We start from the raw sequence: 24,889 nt of genomic DNA, 5'->3' as shown, positions 1-24,889 counted from the left end.
GAGAGGAAAGCAATGTCATAACGAACATTAGGTCTTTTCCTGTGTAGTAGAGGATTAATTCAGGTGGTGGCCAGAGAGAAAGTTTTTGTTTCACAAAAATGAAATATTTTTACAGTAACATCTGTTTAAATTGGAAAAAAACTCAAATTACTTATGGGAAAATATACCTCATGGTGTTTCTGAATTTTTTTTTTCCTAATTAGATATGAGTTGATGGATTAAAGTCATGTGGCTGATTTTAGTAAATGAAATATATATTTTTTGTATTGGGCTGGGCTGTTGATTATGTTCTGGTTTCTAATACATATTCATCTCACATTTGGACAGATACAGCAGATGGTGTGTCTCAGGAGCTCTTCTCTGCTGGCTTGGTTGACGGTCATGATGTAGTTATAGGTAAATTGATTTTTAGTATGTGGTATCATTTTTGTTGCTATAACAAATGGAAATATGTTCCAAAGCAAAGTCTTTCATTAAGGAATAATTCCCTCTGAAATGTAAAAGAGAATCTTCATAAATTCTTATGTTTATGTGAAATTGCATTAAGAATCATATTTAATTTTCTTCAAAGGTGTCTTGTGTATTTCCTTCTCCTTTATGTAAACATGATTTATCCAATAAGCGATCATAAATATCATAAAGAACAAATCATATTGTAGTTCTGCATTTAGGTTGGAGCGAGCCTTAGTGATCATTCAACCCAATTCATTTGTTGTACAGGTAAGGAAACAAACTCTTAGTAAAGCTTTGTTTCTCAGAACCATGCAGTGGGGTGTGCAAGCCCTTTACTTTGAAACCCTGGGTCTTTCTACCCTTCATCTTTTTGTGTATTCCTAATAACGAGTGATTGATGAGGTTACTTAATGTGTGAATGATAAAACACTGAATCAATTGTAGTAACATTAATAAAACTGTATTAAGATATCATTTAAAAATAATTCTTCAAAATGTTCTTTAAAAAAAGCAATGTTTGAAACGGTGTTGTTTGCTTTGTTTGAATTGTATCTATTTTGAGGCATGTTATCTATCTGTGTAGCCCAGGCTGTTCTGGAATTGGCCATGTAATTGAGGCTGGCCTCAAACCCACAGAGATCCGCTGGCTTCTGCCTCCCCAGTGCTGGGATTGAAGATGTGTGCCACCATGCCCAGGTCCCTATTCCACTTTTGAAAGAATCCAGTTACTCTAAATAAGTCTTTGCTCATTTACGGTGGATTATGTGACTCGGGGGAATTGGCGATAGATTAGCACATCTATCAGAACTGGCTTCTAGAAACCTGCTGATACAGATCATTGAAAAGTAAATTTCTGTATTTTATTTAAATGAGGATGCACTGGGTTATAGTGCAAATTACAACTCTGGCTGGAACCTCAGTACCACTGTCCTAGATAACAAAATGGCAAATGCAAAACAGGGAAAAGAAATTCCTTTGCATTAATCACAGGTGAAGTGTAAACAGTTAAAACTCTCTTTCCATTGCCAAGAAATAAATATGTAAGAAGACATACCATAGTCTAAGTGAAATATTTATGTCTGGTGTGCTTGTATGCCCTCTTACACCTTTTGGCCAGCTGAGTTCTTACCCATTTCCTTAGAATATAAACTGAAGACTCAGAAGAAGAAAAAGAAAATCAGGCCAACTTTAGTTCCTTTTTAAAAGTTCACCTCTGACTTCTTTGGCTAAACCTGCCAGTTCCTTGTTTAGGAAAAAAAAAATACCTTTGTTTCATAGTTTACCCAGAGAAAGCTAAGAATAGTTAATGCCAAAATCAGGATGTACTGAAGTATCCATTTTCCCCCAAGAGACCTGTACTCCTCATACTAAGCAGACAGAATTAAAAATCAGTTACTCAGGTGCAAGTGGGGTTTATGACCCTAAATACCCACTAATGCCCCCCTGTAGGAATGAAGTAAAGAATGGAGTTGTTGGCGGGAGGGGCAGTTCCTGTTCTTTGTTTTCACTTGCTGAAGCCAGAAGTGACACTTTGAAACATTAGCTCCAAGGCTGATGCTACATCTCTTCACCTCAGGTATGGAGGTTACACTTGCACTGCAGGCAAGGTGGTCCAGTCAGTTCTGCGAGGCAAAGGGGGCAGGATGGCTTAGTCACTGTTGTACAGATAAACTCGAGCTCAGCTGAGGTCTGGAGGATGTAACCTGCAGTCTTTGGCAGTGGGGCTTCCTGATTCTTGACAGCTTGACCTTCTCTAGGCATTTTAGACAGCCTCAGAAAGTGCCGCTTCCTGTGCTCTTGTAGGAAAGAAACAAACTTACTTTCCCAACAGATAAAATATGTGTACTACTGTTCCCTCTAACCAGTCACAGTAGCACCACAGAGCCCTTATTTTTCACATCTTAAGGAGTTTCTCCCTTGACCCTACATCTTAATACAGATTTCCCCCAATATCTTATAGTTAAAAGACCTGCCTCTGCCTTCCTTTCCTTTCTTACCTTAGTCTCCAGCCAGCAAACCACATTTTGACCTTCCTTCTCCACTCCAGCTGTTACTGTCAAAGCCACATCTGGAGAGGACCAGCCTGACAGTGAGGTGACAGGCACAATGCTGGGTGCAACTGGGGTGGATCGAAGGATGATCTGAGATTGACTGTCACCTCCCTACATGTGGCTCATTACCTGTGGTCACTTTATGTCCCAAGTGCTGAGCATAGAAGGCATGACCTTCCTCCATGATCAGCGGCTCATTTGCACTTTTAAAAGCTCACCCTTTCTCATCCTTGCACCTGGGACTGATTTCCTTTCCGTATCATACTGTTTTCTCTTCATCTTTCTGACCTGTAGACACTGACTTTTCCAAGTCACCGAAGAACATTCTTTTTCTTCTGTAATCCCTTGCTCTTTCAACATGCCACCTGGCGTGGTACTAATCACCTTCCATTTGTTACCTTTTTGACTCAGAACCTTTTTCTGCATTGTAGACTCACAGCCAGGACCCCTCCCCCCTTTTTTAAACTGTCGTCCATTAGGACGGCAGTGAACAGCTATAATTTAATTGTTTCCAAACTGCAGACCTTGGTGTTTCTGTCGTCCCACCTGCCCTACAGGCAGATACTCCCCCACCCTTTTGAATTATCTTCCCTCAGAAGGGCAATCAGTATCTGGAATTTTATTTTCAGGCTCTAAATTGCAGTCTTGTGTTTCATCCCCACTGCCAACAGTGGCCTCTCTGTCTCTGGTGCCGTTGATCTCTCTCTAGGCTTTCTTGACAACACATGACGGTTATCCTTGACTTTTCTTTCTTTTACACCCAATTTCCAAATCTCAATGTGTACAGCATCTTAGTATTGCTTAGCCTTGTTTCTCCTACGTGTTTGATGTTGTAACCAAAAAGATACGAATAAAAATAGCTTACTGAAGAGGGGTTTGTTTTGGTTTGAGAGGGTATAGTCCATCCCGACATGGGAAACATGACAGTGTCCGTGGCAACCCACACATGGGACTGAGTCTGAAGGGACCAGGAAGCAGAGTTCTTAGCCCCAGGTCAGTGGTAGCCCTTGAGATACATCCTACAGATGGTATCCAAAAGGCTGCAGGACCTCTTCCAGCAGCTGCAGATGGAGTATTCAAGTGTGTGAGCCTACAGAGAGACATTTCACATTCAAACCCTAACACTCTCTGCTGAGTCCCTCCCACCCCCAGCCCAGCTGTCACACCCATACCTTCACTGGTATCTCAGATCCTACCTTTGTCCTGCCCTCTCTGTCATCTAGAGATAGGTAAGTGAATTAGATGAGATGTAAAGGATCATGTGGTCCCAGGTATGAAGACGGCTTACACTGCTCAGCTCAGGCAGACTCGTGAAGGAAAGGCAAAGTAGTGGTGAGAAGTAAGATGCAGAGGCTCTGAGGGTTTTTTGGGATGCGATGGGTACTTTGGAATGAACAACAATAACGGATATGCAACCTTGAGACTGTTCCTAAAACCACAGAATCCTGAACCTCTAAAGGACACATTTGTGTATGAGTCACACCAGTTGAAAAAAATTGACCAGATTACATGAATGCTTCAATCAAAACTTGTAATGGTTTTCCCAGTATGTCCCAGTCGCTTCTCAAACCACCTCTCAACTCTCTGCTGTGCACACACCTGCCAGCTACACCAGCCTGTAACAGCAGCAAACTACACTTGCCTGTCCTCCATGACAGCCCTTCTGAAAGTGCACGTGAGCTTCCCTTGTGTCTCTCGGTGCTTTGCCAAAGTGCTTTCCCTGACTCCCCTACTAAAAATGACGTCACTTTCTCAGCTTTCTGTCTTCATTGCTTCCCACTTTCTACTGATGTTCTTACACTTTTTACTTATGTTATTACTTGTAGGATTTTGCTTTGAACATAGTTTTTTCTTCCTTCCTTCTTTCCTTCCTTGTCGTTTTTAATTATCTGGTAACATCTCACTGTGTGATCCACCTGCCTCAGCCTCCCACGTACTGGCATCACAAGTGTCCTGATCACACCAAGCTAAGCATTAGTTTCTTAAAGGCAGTTGAGTTGATTTTATTCATGTTCTAGACTGATCTATGACAGATGCTGAAGTGCTTCGCTTACAATATGACCCTTGTTCAAAACACTGTCCTGATCTCTACAGCTGTCTCAGAACCTTTGCACTGGAAAAGAATCCTGTTGAGGAGAGAATGTCAGCATGTTGATAATCTTATTTTGGAGACAGTAAAATCCAAGTATCCTTTACAAAATGAAACAGGCTCAAATGAGGGCGGCTATAAAGGAAAAACAGCCCTTTCGTGTGCTTTTCTTTCGCTTCTATGATATAACATAGCTGACATTTAAGTGGATTGAAAATCCGGTTTTTTCAAGTTAGGCAAAATGCTTATGGTAGCACGAAAGAGCTGAAAAAGGCAGCGCTCGTGAGATGGAGCAGTGAGAAGTGTGGTGTTTACTACGGCACAGCAAACACACATTGCAGAGGTCTGACTGCCTAGCTGCAGAATCATCTGTCTGGAGAGTACAGAGCTTTACACAGCACCTTGTGGACCGCAGGAAGGCCAGTGTACGGCACAGGATGCCTGCTTCCATAGAGAACAAGGGCAGTACAGAATTCATGCACCGTTGGTAGGTGGAAATTAGAAACCCACCTCTGTTATGCTTAAAGTTAGCACCACCTTAGGCAAGAAACAGGCTACGCTCTCGGGCCCTGTGTAAATAGACATGCATCAGGCACACTGCCTTCCGGCCGGCTGTTGCTTAAAAAGTAAATTTGTGAGGCCAAAAGAAATAGGTAATAAACACATATAAATTTGCTTCTCTTGTCTGCCTAGGTTGGCGATAACATGTAAATGGACAAGAGAGGAGTCCTCATTCTTCTTCTTTTAAAATGGGATTACCAAGGAAAACGGATGGGGAGACTTCAGAAAAATCTCCTCTCACCCCTGAGGAACAGTTAGCCATTGGAAAGAAAGCCTCCCTAGGACATAACTAGGCAGAACCACACTGCTTTCTCCATATAATAAAATTAAATTTTGCACTGGACTTGTACGAGGTCTTTGCAATTTTCTTTAGTGACTTTTGGAATCTCACCAGTAGGATAGAGGAATAGGGTAGCGGTCCTTAGCCAGTGTGTTTGTAAGGAAATGACAATGCCCCGCAAAGCTGTTCCTCAGCAGCCGCAAGGCCCAGTGCACAGGCCTGGGACCAGATGCCTGAGCAAAGGCGGGGAAGCGAGTGGGCCAGTTCATGTGTGAGCGAAGTACCTTGCTGACTGCAGGCATGAGGGTTTCCTGCCACCCTGCCTGGGCTTTCTTTAGGTAGATTTTGAAAGCAGATGTTAGAATTCCTGTATCTAAAACAGGAGCCATTATTTTACCCAATTTTACTCTGATAGATTTTGAGCCAGAATCTTATCACTACAGTGAAGTTTATTTGAATAATGTTTAATTGTACTTTAATACTCAATATTAACATATAGATATGGCCTATTTGAAATATATTTGTCCTCATAAGTTGTCTCGGGACTTGGAGAGATATTGTTCATTATTTCTGGAATAATCATTCTCTGCAGAACTCCATGTAAAATCTGCTTTCTTTGTAAGAGTCTGCAGAAATGTCTGCTCCCCTGCCTGCCTTTGATATCTACGGGCTGGGAGACAAGCCAACCTTGTGCAGAGCCTCAGAGAATTGGGTCTTTACCATTGGTGGCATGTGCCTCTCATCCTGGTGTTCTTTCCACTTTGCCGGGAGGCTGCAGTTGCCTTTAATGGAAGACCTGACTTCTCCGTTGTCAGCCTGACACCCTCACCACCTACAGGTGTGGGCTCAGTGTGACAGATGAAGAATACACCTTACACCATTTCACACTTGTAGCTTTGGAGAAGCACATAAATGGATGGTTTAGGACAATGACAACATCGCTGCCCCTTTCAAATGAAATCATAATTGGATGTGGTTTCTGCACTTGTTTGCCTTTCTCTCTTCCCCTCTCCCTCCCCTTCCTTTCTTTCTTATCACATGACTTTTAGGAAGGACATGCAGAGGGTTTCGAGGAGTAGTTCAACACCGCCTTATAAAATGTACTCAAATGCTATTTCTAGGAAGTTTTATAAAATGACATGTTATCTCCCTAAAGATTGTATTACAAGATTGTGAATAAGAACAGCAGTAAACTACACTGTAAACTCTGTCTGCCGCTTAGCATTGCCTCTATTTACTGGGGAGATGGGTACTGTCTGGAGAAAACCTTTGGTAAAAGTAGATTCCAGCCAAGATCTATCATTTCAATGAAGTAAGGGCTTGCCAGTGGATTAGTCTGAGTCCCAAGTGTCCTGCTCTTTTAAGATACTTTAAACTGTCCTGTTTTAATCAAAATATTAATCTACCTTTTAGTCCTAAAATCAGATATGTGTGAAGAATTTGCTCAGTCTATCCAGACTTTTGGATTGATGACTAAGGTCCATATCGTCAGTCTTCTAACAAGGACATCTTTCTGATAGAACTAATTAAAGATTTATTTGGTTAAGGAAAGTTGAGTTTAGTCTTCGTGATACTAAACCTTTTAACATTACAAGGTATATCTGACTTAAATGATTCAAGTTGAATTGTTCACTTAGTAGACAAAATCTGTCTTTGATGGTCCACTATGTATGTGTGTATGTGTGGGTGCACACGTGTCTGTATATAGTGTGCATCCATATTTCCAATCTCTGAGCTTACATATAACTATTCCAATAATAGTACAGGATTCTAGATATAAACAAAATCATTTGTACTTATTAATAGTCAGACAGGTCTCTCTCACCATCAAATGAAATTTCACTGCTACTTTTTAAACTTTTCAGTGTATCTCACAATAAATTCTTATGCAGCAGGAAATAAAGCTATTGCTTGGCTAAACAAAATACAATTAAGAGGCAGGAAAGAAAATCAGTCCACATTTTAGGCTCAATATTGGTTATCGCTGTGTTGTGTCATAATCATATCCAATTATATTTCACTTTAATCCTGCATCCTGAATTCACTTACCAGTTTTTGACAAAAGCCTTTTTGAAGACTCTAGGAAAACCTAGCTCTTAATCTCCTACCATACAAGTTTAGCATCCAAGAAACAGTGTGTAAGTATGCTGTTGCCCCCGAATTCATTTTAAGACGACACTTTCCTGATCACCATCCAACAGGTCGGCCATGCTGTTTTCATCAGACCTATGCTCTTCCTGTTGTAAAAGTCAACAGTGACACACACTGTTCAGGAGCACAGGCTATATTCGGTAGTAACCCATGACGTCTATCTCAAAGGCTGGTCTTCCTGTAGGATTCTGTGGTTGGTGAGCTACAGGAGTATTCAGTGGAAAACTATATCCCAGAAAGCATGCCAAGACACATAGCTACATATTCCTGGGCTTGGCTGTGAATCCTTCTGCCCAGAGCTCACTGCAGCAAACAGTGAAGGAGCTGTCTGTTCATTTGACTTAGAAAACAAAATTTTTTCTACTTGCTTTCTAAACAGTAAAAAGCCTTCAACCCTTAGTGAGTTTATTTAGCCATGAGATGTTCATTTCTGGGAATGAGGCTATATTATACAAGGCATCTTTTCAGTAATAGATCCCTTGGAGGGCTAATTTATAACCAGCTCTTGAGACTTCTTACCATGTTGTATTTGTTGGCCAAGGCTCTACAAAGCAGTAGTATATCCATGGCTTAGTTCTTGCTTGGTCTTCCTTTGCTTCCTTCTACATGGTTCTCATAGTTTTTTTTTTTTTTTTTTTTTTTTTTTTTCTTTCTTTGTTTCTTTCTTTTTCTTCATGTCTTTTCATCAGTGCTCCTGATTCATAAGATCATAGCTTCATACAATGATACACTAATTTCTAGAAATAAAGCATACAGCTTAGAAAACACAGTTTAGATGCTGCTGCTTTTAAGACGTATAAAATGTGATAGATTGTACTGACTAATGGGCTCAGCCCTGAACATAGTAGGATCACAGGCGCTGTCAAAACTTCTTTGAAAAGGAAAACTAAAAGTTGTGTTTAGTGTTTGATAAATTTATATTGCATATAAATTTATTTATATATTCTATTTATTTATTTATATATTTATAAATAATTTATAAATATATTTATATATTTAATATATATTTATTTATATATTCTAGATAGGATAAGTTAATTTAGACTTTTCAAAGTGTAGTTTTTGTGTCAAAAACCTGTACTTAATATAATTCTGAGCAGCAGCTTTATGTTGCATTAGCTATGACAGCTTAGTTTTCTGGACATAGTCTGAAATATCAGTGTAGTTCATATCTTCAGCTTAAATAGTTAGCTATTATAAAGTGACTGGATAGTACTGGGAATTCCTGTCTCAGGGGCTCTTAGATTGTCTGTTCAATGATGGTGAGCATGTGGTGGTCCCAGTGACCCCCATCCTTCTCCCATGAGATGGCTTAGTGTGATGGTTTGTATATACTTGGGCCAGGGAGTTCCAGTATTGGGAGTTGTGGCCTTGTTAGAATAGGTGTGTCACTGTGGGTGTGGGCCTAATACCCTAGCTGCCTGGAAGCCAGAAATCTGCTAGCAGCTCCTCCTGCACCATGCCTGCCTGGAGGCTGCCATGCTCCTGCCTTGATGATAATGGACTGACCCTCTGAACGTGTGAACCAGCTCCAATTAAATGTTGTCCTTTTCAGAGTTGCCTTGGTCATGGTGTCTGTTCACAGCAGACATTCAGCAATGTCACCAAAGCCTGTAGATGCCAGTGCCCACATCAGGTGTGCTGCTTCTGGAGCTCCTGTTACTGGTGTGTGTCTTATCCTCTAGAGCCTGAGGCAGTTGTAGCTATTCAGTGAATGAAGCATTTCACTCGCTCTGTGCCAGGTACACCAGGGGTACAAAAGACCCAGAGCTGTTACCCCTGTGAAGCCTTCAGTCTAACATGAGAGCAGGAATTCAGTAAGCCAGTACATGTTTTACCTGTGAGACTGCCAACCACAAGAAGTGCCATTATGAAGGAAACACTGTGAATTACAAGGACTGTCAGCGACAGGGGCTGCACCTAGAGGTAGGAACAAGGAAGTCCTTCCTGGGAGAGATGAGTGCTCGAGTGTGTCTGTGCTGAGCACATGTGCAAAAAAATAGACTCAGAATACACAATCACAATGGCCGACCTTATAAGCAGAGTGAGCAGGGGCCAGATGACCAGAGACCTTACCAAGAGCCACTAGCCATACTGACTTGCAATTAAACCCAGTTGCTGAGCTTAGAGACCCACATACAACAGAACCTTTGTGCCTTTTGTGTTCTTCTCCGTTAAAGAAAGGCAAATTAATAGTTTCCTTAGACTCAGTCATTATGCAGAACACCTCAGCATACAGCTTAAGCTGGAACCCTTTATTACATAAATTTGACTCTGTAAATGTTTATTCCACGAACTTTGTTTTTATTGATCGGTGCTTTTTTCCCTACAGTCCCATACATGTGTGTAATAGATCCTGCTTACTCCCACCTACCCTCGTATCTCACCCCCTCAGTCCTCACAGGTCCCTTTTCCATGTTCATGTCTTTTTGTTTTGTTATAACTCGCTGATTTTCAATGGAACCAACTAAGTGACCTTAGCTTTGGAGCTAACAGTTGGAACTTGGTGGCTTTACCGTTGGTAGACAACTGAGGACAATCTTCCCCCAAATCCATCAGAAGCCAACAGTTCATCATAGAAGGTAGGGTTCCGTGAACCCCTCCCCCAGTCCATGATTGGGTGCTGATGGGTCCAATCTGGGCCAGGGCAGGAAACTGCACTTGTGAGACTGCGCTTGAGTGGCTGTATCATACCCTCCAGATCACTTTGTACAGACCTTCTTTCCACCTTTCAGCTTTTCCATGATGCCTTCCGACACTTAGAAGGGTAAAATACACATTTCCTCTTTAGGGCTGAGCATTTAACCATCACTGTTCTCAGAACCCTGAGCAGTCCTGAGTCTCTGAATTTAATCCCTTCGCTGCAGAAGCTTCTCTGATTAAGGATGCAACTCGAGTACCTTTTGTCTATGGCTTCAAACATAAGAAAAAAAGAAAAGGAAAAAAGAAATCCCTTAGGGCTTTTGACCTTCCCAGCCATGGGGTTTTGACCTGGTTTTATAGCACCAGTCATAAATTCTCTCCTGTGCCACAGACCTCAGACCCTACCAGAGAGCAGCTCGTAGTTCATAGGGTTCACTATAGATAAGACTGTTGATATAACCCGGATACTCTCTCTCTCTCTCTCTCTCTCTCTCTCTCTCTCTCTCTCTCTCTCTCACACACACACACACACACACACACACACACACACACACACATACACACTTACACACACACATACATACTCACACACACACTCACACACACTCACTCACACACACACACTCACACACACTTCAAGCACTGTGGAAGCTACCAACACAGGAAGCTTTCCTTCCCACTCCATCTTGATTCTTATATAATTTGCAGCCAAGGTGTGTGGTGCTTTCAACAACAGGGCCTTATGTACTTTACATGGACAACCAAGAGGAATGGCAAGAGCCTGCATTGTCTGGAGGACAGTTTGGGTCTGTCTTACCAACAGCTTATACAGATGTGTCTCCCAAAGCTGGTATCTCTAGAACCAGTAATATCTTGGCACGCAGAGCATCTCTATTGTAACTTATTTTTTTTAACTTATGTCTTTAATTAGCTTAACAAGTAATAGGTTTCTATATAGTTTTTTTTTCCCCCAATAAGTTCTTCTTTTGAAGTAACTCTCTCTCTCTCACTTCCCTTAACCCTCACTCCCACGCTGCTTAACCATTCTCTCCCAGTGACCCCTCTCTTCACTGTCCTGACATCTAAGTTCTGCTATCTCCCATCTCTTAAGACATATTCAGTACCTGTCCCCTGCCCAAGCCTGAGGCAAGTCAGAACCACAAAGGGACAGGAACACAAACCTTGAAGACTGGAGAAGCTGAAGTGATGTTTGAAGTTTCTAGATTCTCTTGTGTTTGAAGGCTTTGAAAACTCACTGGTAATTTAATGTTTGGGGACCCAGAAGAACCTTGGAGATGCCATTCGTGGATTTTCTTTCCTGTTTTTTAATCAAAAGGAAATTAGGATAGTGAGAAAAGAGTACATACGGGCATTAATTGCAGACATTTTCCTTTACATTAATTTGTGACTAAAGGGCCTTTGTGTATATTCCCAAAGTCAATGAATGCTGTCTATTTCTATCTCCTATTACCGCATAAATTATGCTGCGGACTGAGGTAGCACCATCCGTCCAGCAGGACTGTTGTCACCGTAACAGAGCACAGACTGGATAAAATCTTCACGTTTGTTGAGTTAAAGTAAACCTGCCATTTCAAGCCCATTAATTGCAGTAGAATTGGGCAAATTTTCGGGGACTAACAGTATAATTACTGAGATGAAAGCGAGCACTCAAAGGATCGCATGTTCAGAATGCAGGCTCAGTAAATAAGCTCGTGTTGTGCCCCCTTGTCCTGGCAGACTGGAAGCAAGGCTCGGGCCAAATTTGCGTGTGATTTCTGGACCGTTTATGAGTGTGTAAAGTTGCCATTCTTTTGTCTCCCGTTAACCAGCTTCATTCTCTCTCCAGTGCTTCCAAAGGAACAGGCTCTGAATGCTTGGGAGTCGTAGAGCTAAGTAGTAAATTCAGTGGCATAAAAACAGCAACGCTACTGTCATCTCCGTACCTGCCATTGTTAATTCCCTGAATCCAGGTTGTTTCTGCTGAACTCCATAACCAGCTTCTTGGTTATTCGCAGAGCCCTTTGCTCTTAGTGTCTTGAGTGGCTGCATGGGCTCCCATGTGCTGTGCTGTCTGACGGTCCCCTACTCCAAGCTCAGACCTGAGGTACTTCAGCCTTGAGAATAGTTTTCCAAACTTTTAAATATTTGCCTGTGTATAACGGCCTCTTGAGGACGAAACCCGAATCTGATCCTAAAATTCGTGTTTGTTTCATCATCACGATTCAGACACAGCCTGAAGGTAGTCTCCTACAGTATTCTTACCGCCATGAGTCTGAAACACATCTTCAAGGTTCAGTGAGATGTTTCCAGCTGGTGGCATCCTCAGTGCTTTAAAGGGTTTTGAATTGGGAGCATTTCTGACTTTGGATTTTCAACTTGGTCAGCTTTTTGTGGTTGAATTTAAAGTAACTTCATCTTTATTTAGACTTTTGGAGACTACTGAAATGACTGGGTGGCTCAGTGAAGGAGCACAGCCTTGGGGATGATGGCTCAGGGAAGGAGCACAGCCTTGGGGATGATGGCTGGGGAAGGAGCAACAGCCTTGGGGGTGAGGCAGATCCCATGACCCTGCCACTCAGCACATCTAAGTCTGGAACTTAGTTCAGCTCTTGGGTCTTCAGCGCTTTCTGTGCTCAGACCTTGGGGTTCCACTGACCGCAGAGATACAGGAATAAACTGGCCTCTCAGGCTAAGGCAAGTGACCTTTGGTTCTTAATGTTTTAGGGCCAGTTCATCTGCCTCTTGTACAATCGTTGGAGATTCTAAGGCAAAATGGTGGGTTTTGTAACTTCAGTAGGCAGGAAGTGCCAGCTTGGGTGTGTATATGGTGGGGGGGGTCTGAGCTAACTGTAGTGTGGCTAATGCCACTGAGCCTCATGAATTTGTCTGTTTCCTTGGTACTAGAGGGAGTCCCTTTCTCTTCTTTTCCCCAGCTCAGGCTGAAATGTGGTGATGGGAATGTCCAACAGTTTACAGGGAGTCTGTAGAAAATGTGTATTTTTTTTTTCAAGGAGTCTCATGGAAGCTCCCAACATGCCTCTCTCCTCTGTGGAGTCGCTGGTCTGTGTTGACTTAGCATCCATTGCCTAATAAACCCAGCACTATTGCAGGGTTGACATCCCCATGACCCTTTTGCTGAACATCTGCTGTATTCACTGAAGACCTTGAAATCTTCTCTCTAAACAGTCTTAGCTCTTCCAAAATGTCTTCCATAAAACACGGATTCTGGGTGTAGATGATTCTTCAGAGAATTTATTAGATCACTTTTAGGTTATGCTGCACTGGCGCCACATAGCTTTCCAGGATGCTATTGAGACACATTATTTGCAACCCATTTCCAGGAGTGAAGAATATCAAAGAGGAGGAAAAGCCAACATACACCTTCAGTGGGGGCTTGTGTTTCATAGGTTGAGTGTCTCACACTTGACAAGAGAGCAACACCCAGTTTGTTTATGTATTGGGTTCTGCATGCTATGTGTTCTTATTTTTAATCAACAAGCCCTCTATTATGGTTGATGCATAGTTGGCGCTTCCTTGCTGATGGTGTTGTTTTGTTCTGTTCTCTTAAACTTCATTTGGCACGTAGGAATCCATCCTTAATTATATATTATAGGCTTTTCCCTGACTTGAAACCATGACTTCTTTTGTTTGAATATGTTAAAAAAAATCTCAGGCTGCAAAAAAAAGGTGATTTTTTTTCTTTTCAAAATTACTGCAGCCCACATTTCCCATCTCAAGTCTTAATTTAATCACAGTTCTCACGGAAATGAACCCAGGCAGTCTTAATTGAGTGCTTCTGCGCCTGTGGAATACTTCTCCTCTGTTGGCATACCAAAAATGAAATTTGTGGAGCTTTGAGTTTTTACTGCAAAGATTCTGAGCCACCACTTGGTCGATAACCCACCTGCATCCTTTTTTCCCTCTATCCTCTGACTCTAGCAAGTGTCACTTCTCTAGGCTTTGGCTGTCATGCAGTGGTTTCAGTCTTAGAGCCCAGGGCTCCAGTTTCTCCTACACACAGACTTTACTTGGCCTAGACAGAAAAGATTTTGGAATTGATTGCCGACATTGAGAAAGCAGACAGATCGTTGATGGGAGAACATCAGCCTTGGCCAGTCTCAGAAAGCTGAGGAGACCCAAATGCAACTGGGTAAACTTTCTGCCTCTCCTCATATGCAGCACTCTTTCTGAACCCCCAGAGACAACCCTTCAGTCTCTTAGAACACATTAGTGCTAACTGGTGCTGTCCTGGTCTCTTTCTACACACAAAGCCTGCCATTCACGCAGCATTAGAATACTTTTAGAGAGAGAACCAAGGGTGGTTGTTCTGACTGATGCAGCTCCAGGCATAAGATGGCTGCTCAGCAGCTTTGTACCGATCCCTCTGTGTATCACTGGGAGTTTTCATTCCCAGACAACACCTGAGTTCAAAGAACAACAGCACGGGCCTTGTGGTCCCACTCTGGAAACCAGTGTGTAGCAGACCGTGGGCATACAAAGCTCTAAGCTGCAAAGCTGGTCCCCTAAGGAGAAGGAAGAAGGTCTGTGTTTCATGAAGATTGTTTCAAAGTATCCACCACAAGGGCCACTGCTGCTCTCATAGTGGCTCTAACACAGATCCTTGGTGATCTATTAATGTGAATGATAAATTCACATTATCACTGTGGGGCATCCTAAGATGGAAAATTGCAGTGACCACCTCCATACCAAAGCCACATATCCACAGTACTGAAACAGCAGCATCATGACATGTGGCTCTAGTTCGCAGACAATTGTGGCATCTTCATAATGTCCTTTATTGCTACTGGTGCTTCTTATCCGACCTAACTCCAAGACCTCTTCCACTCCCATTACACACAGTCAGTTTATACCTCTACCTCCCCATTTCTGCTCTGGACCGTCATTAACCCAGGTCAGCATCCACCCGGTAAACCCCGATCTGAACTTCTGAATGATGGCCAGGGCTGGGGTACTGAAGTGTTACTAACAATACTGGCAGACATAACCATTAAATTAGTGAGCTCTCTTTGGCTTTGTTTTTCTATACTAGCCTAAATGTCTGTCATGGTAACTTCCACCAGTAGGGAAATATATATGTTGGAGTACTTTTTTTTTTTCAGTAATAGCTTACTTGGCCATTATACCACTTGAATAATCAAAAGGATTTTGTGGTTTAGCAAACTTTAAAGGTTTTGAAAATCTGCCAAACGTGTGTCACAAATATTTGTTACTTTGACCACCTATGTAATCTCAAGTGACCTTACCAGAAAGCCCATGGAAGAACTTAACATGGAACCCCATCACCACCTAGATTTCTCATGGGCCATCACATGGTAGCTTGGTTAGAGTGTTACCTAGAGGAGACACCATTTCATGTCTTTGTTGTGAGGGAGGTCATATGAGTGAACTAATTTAAATTTCCATGTGTACAGAGTTTTTTTCTTTAATTGAACAACTTCATTTTAAAAAAACAAAGATAAATGTACAGATTTTAAAAGCATTTTTGCATAAAAGTATATAAATACATTTTTGTCAGTACTTGATTTTTTTAAAGGTTTGATAGTATGCCTTACAATTTTACTAGTTACAATGAACATGGAAAACAAGATGTAACCTGGAAATAGCCAGTTTCCTTGGTGTGTAAAGATTCAGCATAATGATTTTTTTGTTTTGGCCTTTGTTTTTCTTGAGCTTCATATAGTCTGTAAGTTGTTTCTGGGGTGTTCAGAGCTTTCTGGGGTTAGTATCCAATTATCAGTGACTACATATTATGTCTGCTCTTTTGTGACTGGGTTATCTCACTCAGGATAATATTCTCTAGATGCATCTATTTTCTTAAGAATTTCATAAAGTCATTGTTTCTGATAGCTGAGTAGTACTCCATTGTGTAAATGTACCACAATTTTTGTATCCATTCATCTACTGAAGGACATCTGGGTTCTTTCCAGCTTCTGGCTATTATAAATAGAGCTGCTATGAACATTGTGGTGCATGTGTCTTTGTTATATGTTGGAGTGTCTCTGGGGTATATGCCCAGAAGTGGAATAACTGGGTCTTCAGGTAGTAGTATGTCCAATTTTCTGAGGAACCCCTAGACTGATTTCCAGAGTGGTTGTACCAGTTTACAACTCCACCAACAGTGCAGAAGTGTTCCTCTTTCTTTGCATCCTTGCCAGCATCTGCTGTCATCTGAATTTTTGATCTTAGTCATTCTGAATGGTGTGAGGTGGAATCTCAGGGTTGTTTTGATTTGCATTTCCCTGATGGCTAAGGATGTCCAGCACTTCCTTAGATGTTTCTCAGCCATTCTATATTCCTCAATTGAGAACTTTTTGTTTAGTTCTGTACCCCATTTTTAATAGGGTTGTTTAATTCTCTGGTGTCTAACTTCTTGAGTTCTTTTTATACCTTGGATATTAGGCCTCTATAAGATGTGGGATTGGTAAAGATCTTTTCCCACTCTGTTGGCTACCATTCTGTTTTCTTGACAGTGTCCTTAGTCTTACAGAAACTTTTCAATCTCATTAAATCCCGTTTGTCGATGTTTGACCTTAGAACACGAGCCATTGGTGTTCTGTTCAGAAAATGTTCTCCTGGTGCACAGGGCTTTTACTTGCTTTGTTGACTGTTCCCTAGAACACTAGACTAATAAAATATTTATTCAATAAATATTTGGTGGATGAATGAATGGATTACTGATTTGCCTCCAACACACAATGGTGCATATTATAAAGATATATGAGGCCGGTTTTGCTATTGGATTTTGTGGGTCTTAATCAAATGGCTGCTATGTACTCGCAGCTAATGTTGGGGTGCACATTTGAACTCTTGAGATTTATAGGCTAAGCAGGGTAGGCACTCAGCGTTTCTACCTTCCAAAATTATTGCGCAGAAGCCAGAAGTTAGATGTGCAATCGTTTTTTACTATATTAGCCAGGCAAGAGTGAATTCTTCATTTTTATCTCACCATTTCTCATTAAAAGACTAATGCCAATATCTCCCACAGACCACAGCCAACTTGAGCTGGTGTTAAAGTAAGAACTTAGGGGTACATTCGACCAGCTCACGGTGAACATATGGCAGATTAACTCCTTGGTAATGGAAAATATATACGTCTGAGTGACCTCCAGCCAGCCGGAAATAAATCCTGTGCATAATCTTGCCAGCCTGTCAGTTGACCGTGAACAGGGCCCTCGTTTGTCTTAGGACAGCCTGCAGAGCAGGTGCCTGGCCCTGGCCGTCTTCTCTGTTGTTGGTCTAGACAACTGCATCTTAGATAAGCTGATGCTGAAAGTATGTCACTGTCATCCTCTGTCATTAAAGGAGTCCTGTCTTTCCTGAGTGTGTGGTGGTGAGGACTCTTCCTCTATTTATCCTCTGATAGCTGTTTAGTTGATCTTTGGAGACTTCGATTTGATTTGTTCTGAGGCTTCTGATTCTTTGCTCATTTTCCACGATCTCTCCTGCTTTCGCATGCTGTTTTCTCTGCATGTCAATGGGAACTGAGTGTGCTGTCAGAAGGTTTCAGCGTGTTCTGTGTACACCTGGGTAGCAACCTTGATCCTGAGTTTTCCTCTCTTTAGGGCTCTCTTTTTATTACTGAGAATCAAATGGGTGATTGATGTGTTTTCCTTTGAGTTCAGATTTTTCTGCAATTAGCAAAACTCCTAATTTTGTAATGTATGTGATGCAAATAACCCTTAATTGGACTAAAGTGAGTATTTTTATTTTTGTAAAAAGTTACGTCTCTCTCTCTCTCTCTCTCTCTCTCTCTCTCTCTCTCTCTCTCTCTCGCTCGCTCTCTCGCTCTCTCTCTCTCTCGCTCTCTTTCTGTGTGTGTGTGTGTGTGTGTGTGTGTGTGTGTTGTGAAAAAATTGCAGATCTAAAGATCTTTTAAATTTCTCCGTTAATCTGCACCAAGAGCCCGAATCTTTATCTTGGCTTCACTACCTCCATCATCCACTCTAGCTATTCCCTTGAGAAACCTCTCTTGGATTAAAATCCACCTTCTATTTCATGTCTTGAATTTGTGATTTTTCTTCTTGCATAAAAATGGGATTAAATCTTTGGACCAAGTCCAGTGGCTCTGTGGGAACAGTGAGTTGGAAGCCTTGGTGGCAGCAAGATTGCCATCAGAGCCAGGCTGTGGCATCGAACACCCTTGCTGCAATTTGCCCATGGGTAAAACTGTAGGCCATGACAGATTATTTGTTACCATGGCTACTCTTCTTGTAAAACATAACCCACAATCAGGCATTCAAATAGCCTATCCGCTCATCCATCCACTTCTCAAATCTTCTAGAGGCATTTTTCTCAATATCCCCAAATATTGTCATTCTCAAGGTAGTTATAAACATTCACATTATCTCTCAGGATTTTCTTTTAATGTATAAATTCCTAAAACTGATGCTCACACCACGCCATCTGTACCACAACTGTCTGTCCTGATGGTGGTTCCCCCTCATGAGAATAAGATAAAGGCTTCACCTAAGGAATTTAAGGTTTGTTCTTCCCTAGAGCAGGAAAAATGTCTTTTTTTCCACTGAAAACAAGAAAAAGACACAGAAGTAGCAGCAAGAAAAGAATCCCCAGAGCAGCTCCACTTTCCTGGAGCTTCCCACGGAGCCAGCTGTCAAGTCTGGAGTTACTCAAGTGTTTGGAAACTCTCGGCTGAAAGGCACTGAAATCGAAAGTGTAGTGTTTTATGTTGATGATTATTAGTTCCAATTCTGTCTAAAACGTTCATAGGCAGAGAACATGGTGGTTTCCCACAGCTTACTCTTCAGATCACCAAAGAGATCTTCACATCTTTCTCCTGACTGTGTTCCAGGAGCAGGGTCCAGCTATTATGCGAGTACATCAAAGAAAGAACAAACAAAGTGTCTAAAATTGTGTCTCAACACCGGCACGTTTTGATTATGTCCACAATAGTCTATAGCCCTCTCTGGTTCACTTTTCTGCACACATGTCATAGTCACAGTGGCTGCTATGAAGAGGAATGATATGATCAGAGTATATGAAAAGGTTGCACGGAATAGACACAAGGCCCCGGGGTTAGTAAATCTCCCCACACACTCAGTGATGTGGTACGCCCGAGCAAGGGCCAGGTGACAAAAGTACTCACTTCATAATAGAGCTGAGACCTGCATTTTTTTTTTCATTTTTTCCCCTGAAAACTTTTGAACCATGGATATTCTTGAGTTGTAGCTCACAGCTTTTTGGTTGGTTTCCTTTCTTTCTTTTCCAGCAGGAAGGGAAAGCCAGATCAGCCCAGAGGTGATGAGACCTTGCTGCCTTAAATAGCATGAGAGTAAGCTCACGCTAGCTCTCTGGCTACACTTACAGCCCACAGCCTCGCTTACCCTTTTCACGCTGTCAAGCATCCTTCTGATTCTTACTCCTTAGTGCATTATTGATGATCATCCCAAGTCAGCATCTCTTCCCTGGCTCCTCTTCCGTTTGGACTGCCTGTGTCGCCTCTTCCTATTCTGCCTCATTACTGCACACAGCATGAGCCTCCTCACCCACAGCCTCCTAACATGGCGTCCCTCACTCCAGCCATCAGCAGCTCCGTGGACTTGAATACAGGACTTCCCGAACCTCCCGGTGCAACCTCATGGTGTTCCTTTGTTATCTACTCCCTTACCATAAGTGATTTATTTGTTTGTGTTTGTGTGTGTGTGTGTGTGTGTTCCCCAAATCCTTTGCTATAAGTGATTTATTTGTTCGTGTGTGTGTGTGTGTGTGTGTGTGTGTGTATGTGTGTGTGTGTTCCCCAAATCCCTTGCTATAAGTGATTTATTTGTTCGTGTGTGTGTGTGTGTGTGTGTGTGTGTGTGTGGTGTTGTACTTATCAATATTAATATTAATGTGTACACTGTGGATATGGGTTCACATGCCAAAGGATATGTTTGTATATGTTCTTTGACCACACATGTCTTTTAGTTTTTGGAGACAGATCTTTTGCTGTCCAGAGTTCATCGAATAGCTAGGTGTGTTGTCCGGTGTGTTCCAGGGATGTGCCTGTCCCTCCACCTCTACAATGAGCTCTGAGGTTACAAATGCTTGCCTTCACACTCAGATTCTTGGAGGATCCAAACTCACGTCCTCAAAGGATGACTTCCAAGGGTGGGTTCTCTCAGGAATTGAATTCAGATCGTTAGGTTTGCCAAGTGCCGTTGCCCACTGAGCTCTCTTGCTGCTCTTGAGAGTAGTCCGTCCTTAGGAGTTACGGTTGCTGAGTGAATATCTGGACATCCTAAGACCTGGAAACAAACATGCTCTTGATAGTTATCCTAATGTGGATTCTTTAAGACTGTGCATTGGATTACTATTTAGTAAACCACTCCTCCTGCACACACAGGATTTAATGTTGTGTATTCACCAAGAATCCAACAAGGAAAGCTTGTGGTTTCATTTAATATGCACTGCTGGGTAATCAGGTTGTAACCGGTGTACTGTGGAAAGGTGTAATGAAGGAAGATTGGAACTTCCTTCTATCGACAGTTTCAAATGTCAGACAAACAGCTTTCTCCAGATCAGGAATGAAACACACACAGCCCAGCTGAAGCCACTAATCTCAGATGGCCGTGCCATCGTGAGCTCACACCAGAGCAGCTCCCCCTCTGCTACATGTGCTCAACAGAGAAGCAACTCAGAAGTGCTTTCCCCAGAAGAAACCATTTATTCCAGAGTTGCCCCTCCCACCTCTAAGCCTCCTGCATTGTGAGCACCCAGGGCCTCCCACATGCAAAACCTGCTCTGGAGTTTTGGACATGGAACCCAGGCTAAAGGACACAAACTTGCTCTAGGCTCCCTGCCAGCTTGAACTCGTAGCCACTTAGCAGTTCTCTAGTACCTTCAAGATAAGAGAACAGTGTTGGAAAGGGGAAGGAACGCCCCATAGAAGATTTATCTGTTCAACTAAGGCAGAGACCATAATGAGGTTCAGTAATTTTTCCACTAACAAACCAAGTTGCCCCAACTGCACTTAGTTTCATCACCGTGTTGTCCTCTGTTTAGGGGTGTCTGAGGCTACATCAGGCAGAGCTGTGTGTGAGAGAGAGTCCACACTTTAATTTCTATTTTTGTAATATCAGATTCTGTGTATGAAAGAAAACACATGACGTGACTTACTGGATGGAACGCGATGGGCTTTAGTTCTAGCAGTCTTTCTAATGACATGACTTCATTCTTCTTTGGCGGAATAATGCTTTGTGTGCCTTTACTATATCTCCATTCATCTGTTGATGGTCCAAGTCATTACGCCCCCTTCAGTTATGTATCCAGGAGGGTATGAGGACCTCAACATCGTTCTCTTTGCAGCTTTTGAAGAACCTCCTTGTTGTTTTCTACCATGGAGGCTGTCTTTATTTACATGCCCACCAGCAATGTGGAAGCAGCCTACCCACACCCCAACACTGGATTCAATCTTTGTGTGTTCTTCTGCAGTTTCTCTTGCTGTTAATTTCCAGGTCCAGTCGTGGTCAAATAAGATCAAGACACTAGTTGGACTGTTTTGTTTTTTTGTTAAGGTTATGTTAATGACCTGAAATATATTCTGTTTTGAGGGGAAAAAAAATCCCTGTGCTGCTTAAGAAGATGTGTACTCCACTGTTTGCTAGAAAAGTGTGCTAATATTCTTTTTGATCTGTGTTGTGGTTGAACTGGGATGCTGTTTTGTTGTTTTGCCTCATTGGTCTGTCTATCCATGAAAGCAAGCATTGAAGTCACCCACCCTTACTGTCTTGGGTTTCCCGTCCCATATTTCCTGTAGTGTCCATTTTATAAAACTGATATTCCACTATTCACAGGATATGCAGATCCAGCCTAGATGCCCACCAGCAGACAAATGGATAAAACATGCATGCACTGTTATACCAGTGGAATTTTGTTCAACCACAGAGAGTGAAATTATATCATTTTAATGAAACATCAACATACTAAGCTAAATTGGCACAACTCAGAAAGTCAAACCTTTTTCCTCTCAAAATCTGTGCAGTCGCGGACATATAAATATAAACACACGATTAAGCAGAAATGTTTTTTCTCCCAGGATATCCAGAATGTATGGAGACACAAACACACAAATGAACAGAAGAGGAACTGTGTGCAGAAGACAAAGAGGGATAAAGGGAAGGGAAAGGACTGGGTAATAGAGGAAAGGAGAGACACAGTGTTACGTTTTCTCTCTTATTAAATGTGTGAGTGGGGGGGTGTTGCCGGGGGAGAAAGCAGAAGTATCCAGTGAGAAGGGACTATAGTGGAATGAACAGATAAAAGCAAAGTAAATCATATATGTGTGTGTGTGTGTATATATATATATATATATATACACACACACACACACACACACACACACACACACACACACACACACACACACACAAGACCCATTATTTTATATATTACCTAAAAAATTTCAAAGAAAAGTTAGTCTTCAAATGGTTGACTAAATCATTACATCTTCTCCAAAGATTATCAGTTTGAATTGACTTTCTTGATCACCTGCTTATTCTGGTTTGGGTTCTCATTTCATTGGCTATGAGCTTTGTTGTAAAAAATATTTAATCTCAGATCAGGGTTTCTATTTCTACCCTGCCTTGAACATTCAGTTCTCAGATAAAAAGCACAAGACTCTTTCAATTTTGATAAGCCTTTAAAACACTAGAGCTGAGCAGATTTCTACCCTCTATGCATTTGTGTCTACTTCCCTGCCAATAATCCCAAATTATAACTTGCTATATTCCATCTGGACCATTCTTACCTCTAATTAGCCAGCACTCATAGCCATGTTTTTATGATCCACCTACCCCATTTCATCTTCTCTCTCTTTGTGATCCCTGCCTCAGCGCCCCAGCCCTGGAATCGAAATCTTGCCTACCTCTCTTCTGCCCAGCTATAGGCTGTAAGCATCTTTATTCACCAATCAGGAATAACTTGGGAGGCAAGGATACATGGTATCACTTGTGTGTCTGTTCCGATTTCTCTTGGCCCCTGGGGGCCAGTATTTAACATTATAATATATAGCAAAAGACCAAACCTCAATACACTTAATTATTCTTAGCTTTGGATTTCATTTTCAGTTTTTGTCATTTTCCTCTCAGGCTGTGTTTATCTTTCCATTGTGGATTCTTAAAGCAAATAGTTTGATCTACTTTTTTTTTAAAAATGAAGAATGAATAATCTACATAGGGTTATTATCATTGAGTAACATATTCTGATTCCTGCTACTGTTTTACTATATAATCACATTTAATTTTTTCTCAAATCTTACTTGTTATATACATACTCTTCTAGGGAGATTTATTATTCTCTTATTTGCTCTTGTGATTGCATTTGTCCTGTTTTGTCCCTTGTGTATAGAAGTCATTGAGTATTGTGTTAGTTAATTTCCTTGTTGACTTAACAAAGTACCCAGCAAAAGATCATTAAGGAAAGAAGATTTTTATTTTGGTTTTCAGTCTAAGGGTATTGTCCCTGGTGACTTAAAGGTCATGGTAGCAAGAGGAGGAGGCAGGAGGTCACAGTACAAAGGTATCTGGGAAACAGAGAGAAGTGAATGTTTCCCATTCTCCTTGTCAGTCAGAGCAGGAACTGACCCATGGTGCTAAGCTGCTAATATTTTTGACGGAATGGTGTTCTGATTTCTGTTAAGCCTTTCCAGAAACATCTTCATAGAGACAGGTGTACGTGCATGGTGGATCCAGTCAAGGTCACAATGAAAGTTAGCTGTCGCGTGTCCTCAGTCATGCTGGCTACGATTCCCTTTCAGTCCTAAGGGGTCTGGGAAGTTTGCCGTCTTTGATTCTGCAGGGTAATCGTGCCGGATGTTGTCATCTATGGTGACCTTTTTTTTCAGCATTTCAATTATAATTTTCTGTCCCATCTGGCCTTTAGTTTCCCCCAAGCGATGTGCTATTTCTACGGTGACTTTGCTCTTTTATCAGTAGCATGGATTATTTCTCTTTCGGCTGTCAGTAGTCGTCCCTTTATTGTTATGTGTGATGGGGAACTGTTCATTTTTGTCCATTCATTGCCCAGGTTTGTAATGGATTTCTTAGCTAAAACTCACCTGTCCTCCAGGGGAGTCACTTGAAAACCAAGCTTTCTTGCTGAATTTAAAGCTTCTAGGAACAGGGGGCTTTTCCAGAAGCCAGGACTTGGTCTGCTGTCAGCTTTGGAGACCTCACAGGTTTTAGGCTGCCCCACCATCTCTACCTGTATGTAGCTATCTCGCAGCCTCAGGCTCTCAGACTGGTTCTTCCCGTACCTGAGCACATCTTTCTGGTCCTCTTCTACTTGGACGGCTCTTATTCTCAGTAAATTCCCACTCATCTTTCAGGACTGATGGTTAACTCCTCTCAGAGTCTGACTGAGAGCCTAACAGGAAGTTCTTCTCTTGCCTGACGATGGTCATTCTTTGTGCCTCTCCCTTTGTGTCCATGGAAGTGTGCTTTAACAATTTATGAGTTGTGTAATCAGCACACAAGAAAAGTGTTTCCTCTGCTTGTGTTTATATCTCCCCATATCCAGCAGAAATGCCAATTTCTGACAACATACGTTGTGTGTATTTGCTTGACAGGTGAATGATCATATATGCATATTATGACACACACCTACTTTAGAAAGGGGGTCAGCATGTCAACAGGCAGCAACTTG

General features: G+C 41.8%; 1 protein-coding gene across 2 annotated transcripts in view; it reads left to right on the top strand.

The window, feature by feature from the left end:
* The window catches only part of STK39 (serine/threonine kinase 39), a 242,257-nt gene that overhangs the window by 196,249 nt on the left and 21,119 nt on the right, over window positions 1-24,889 (top strand). For both annotated transcript variants that reach the window (XM_080928167.1, XM_080928168.1), the window contains one exon: window positions 328-396. In XM_080928167.1, coding sequence (XP_080784293.1) covers window positions 328-396 — 69 coding nt within the window. The remainder of the gene's footprint in view (window positions 1-327; window positions 397-24,889) is intronic.

Source organism: Micromys minutus (assembly GCF_963924665.1).
Source record: "Micromys minutus genome assembly, chromosome: 13".
In the NCBI taxonomy this organism is placed as follows: domain Eukaryota; kingdom Metazoa; phylum Chordata; class Mammalia; order Rodentia; family Muridae; genus Micromys; species Micromys minutus.
This window is presented reverse-complemented; position numbering and strand designations above follow the sequence as displayed.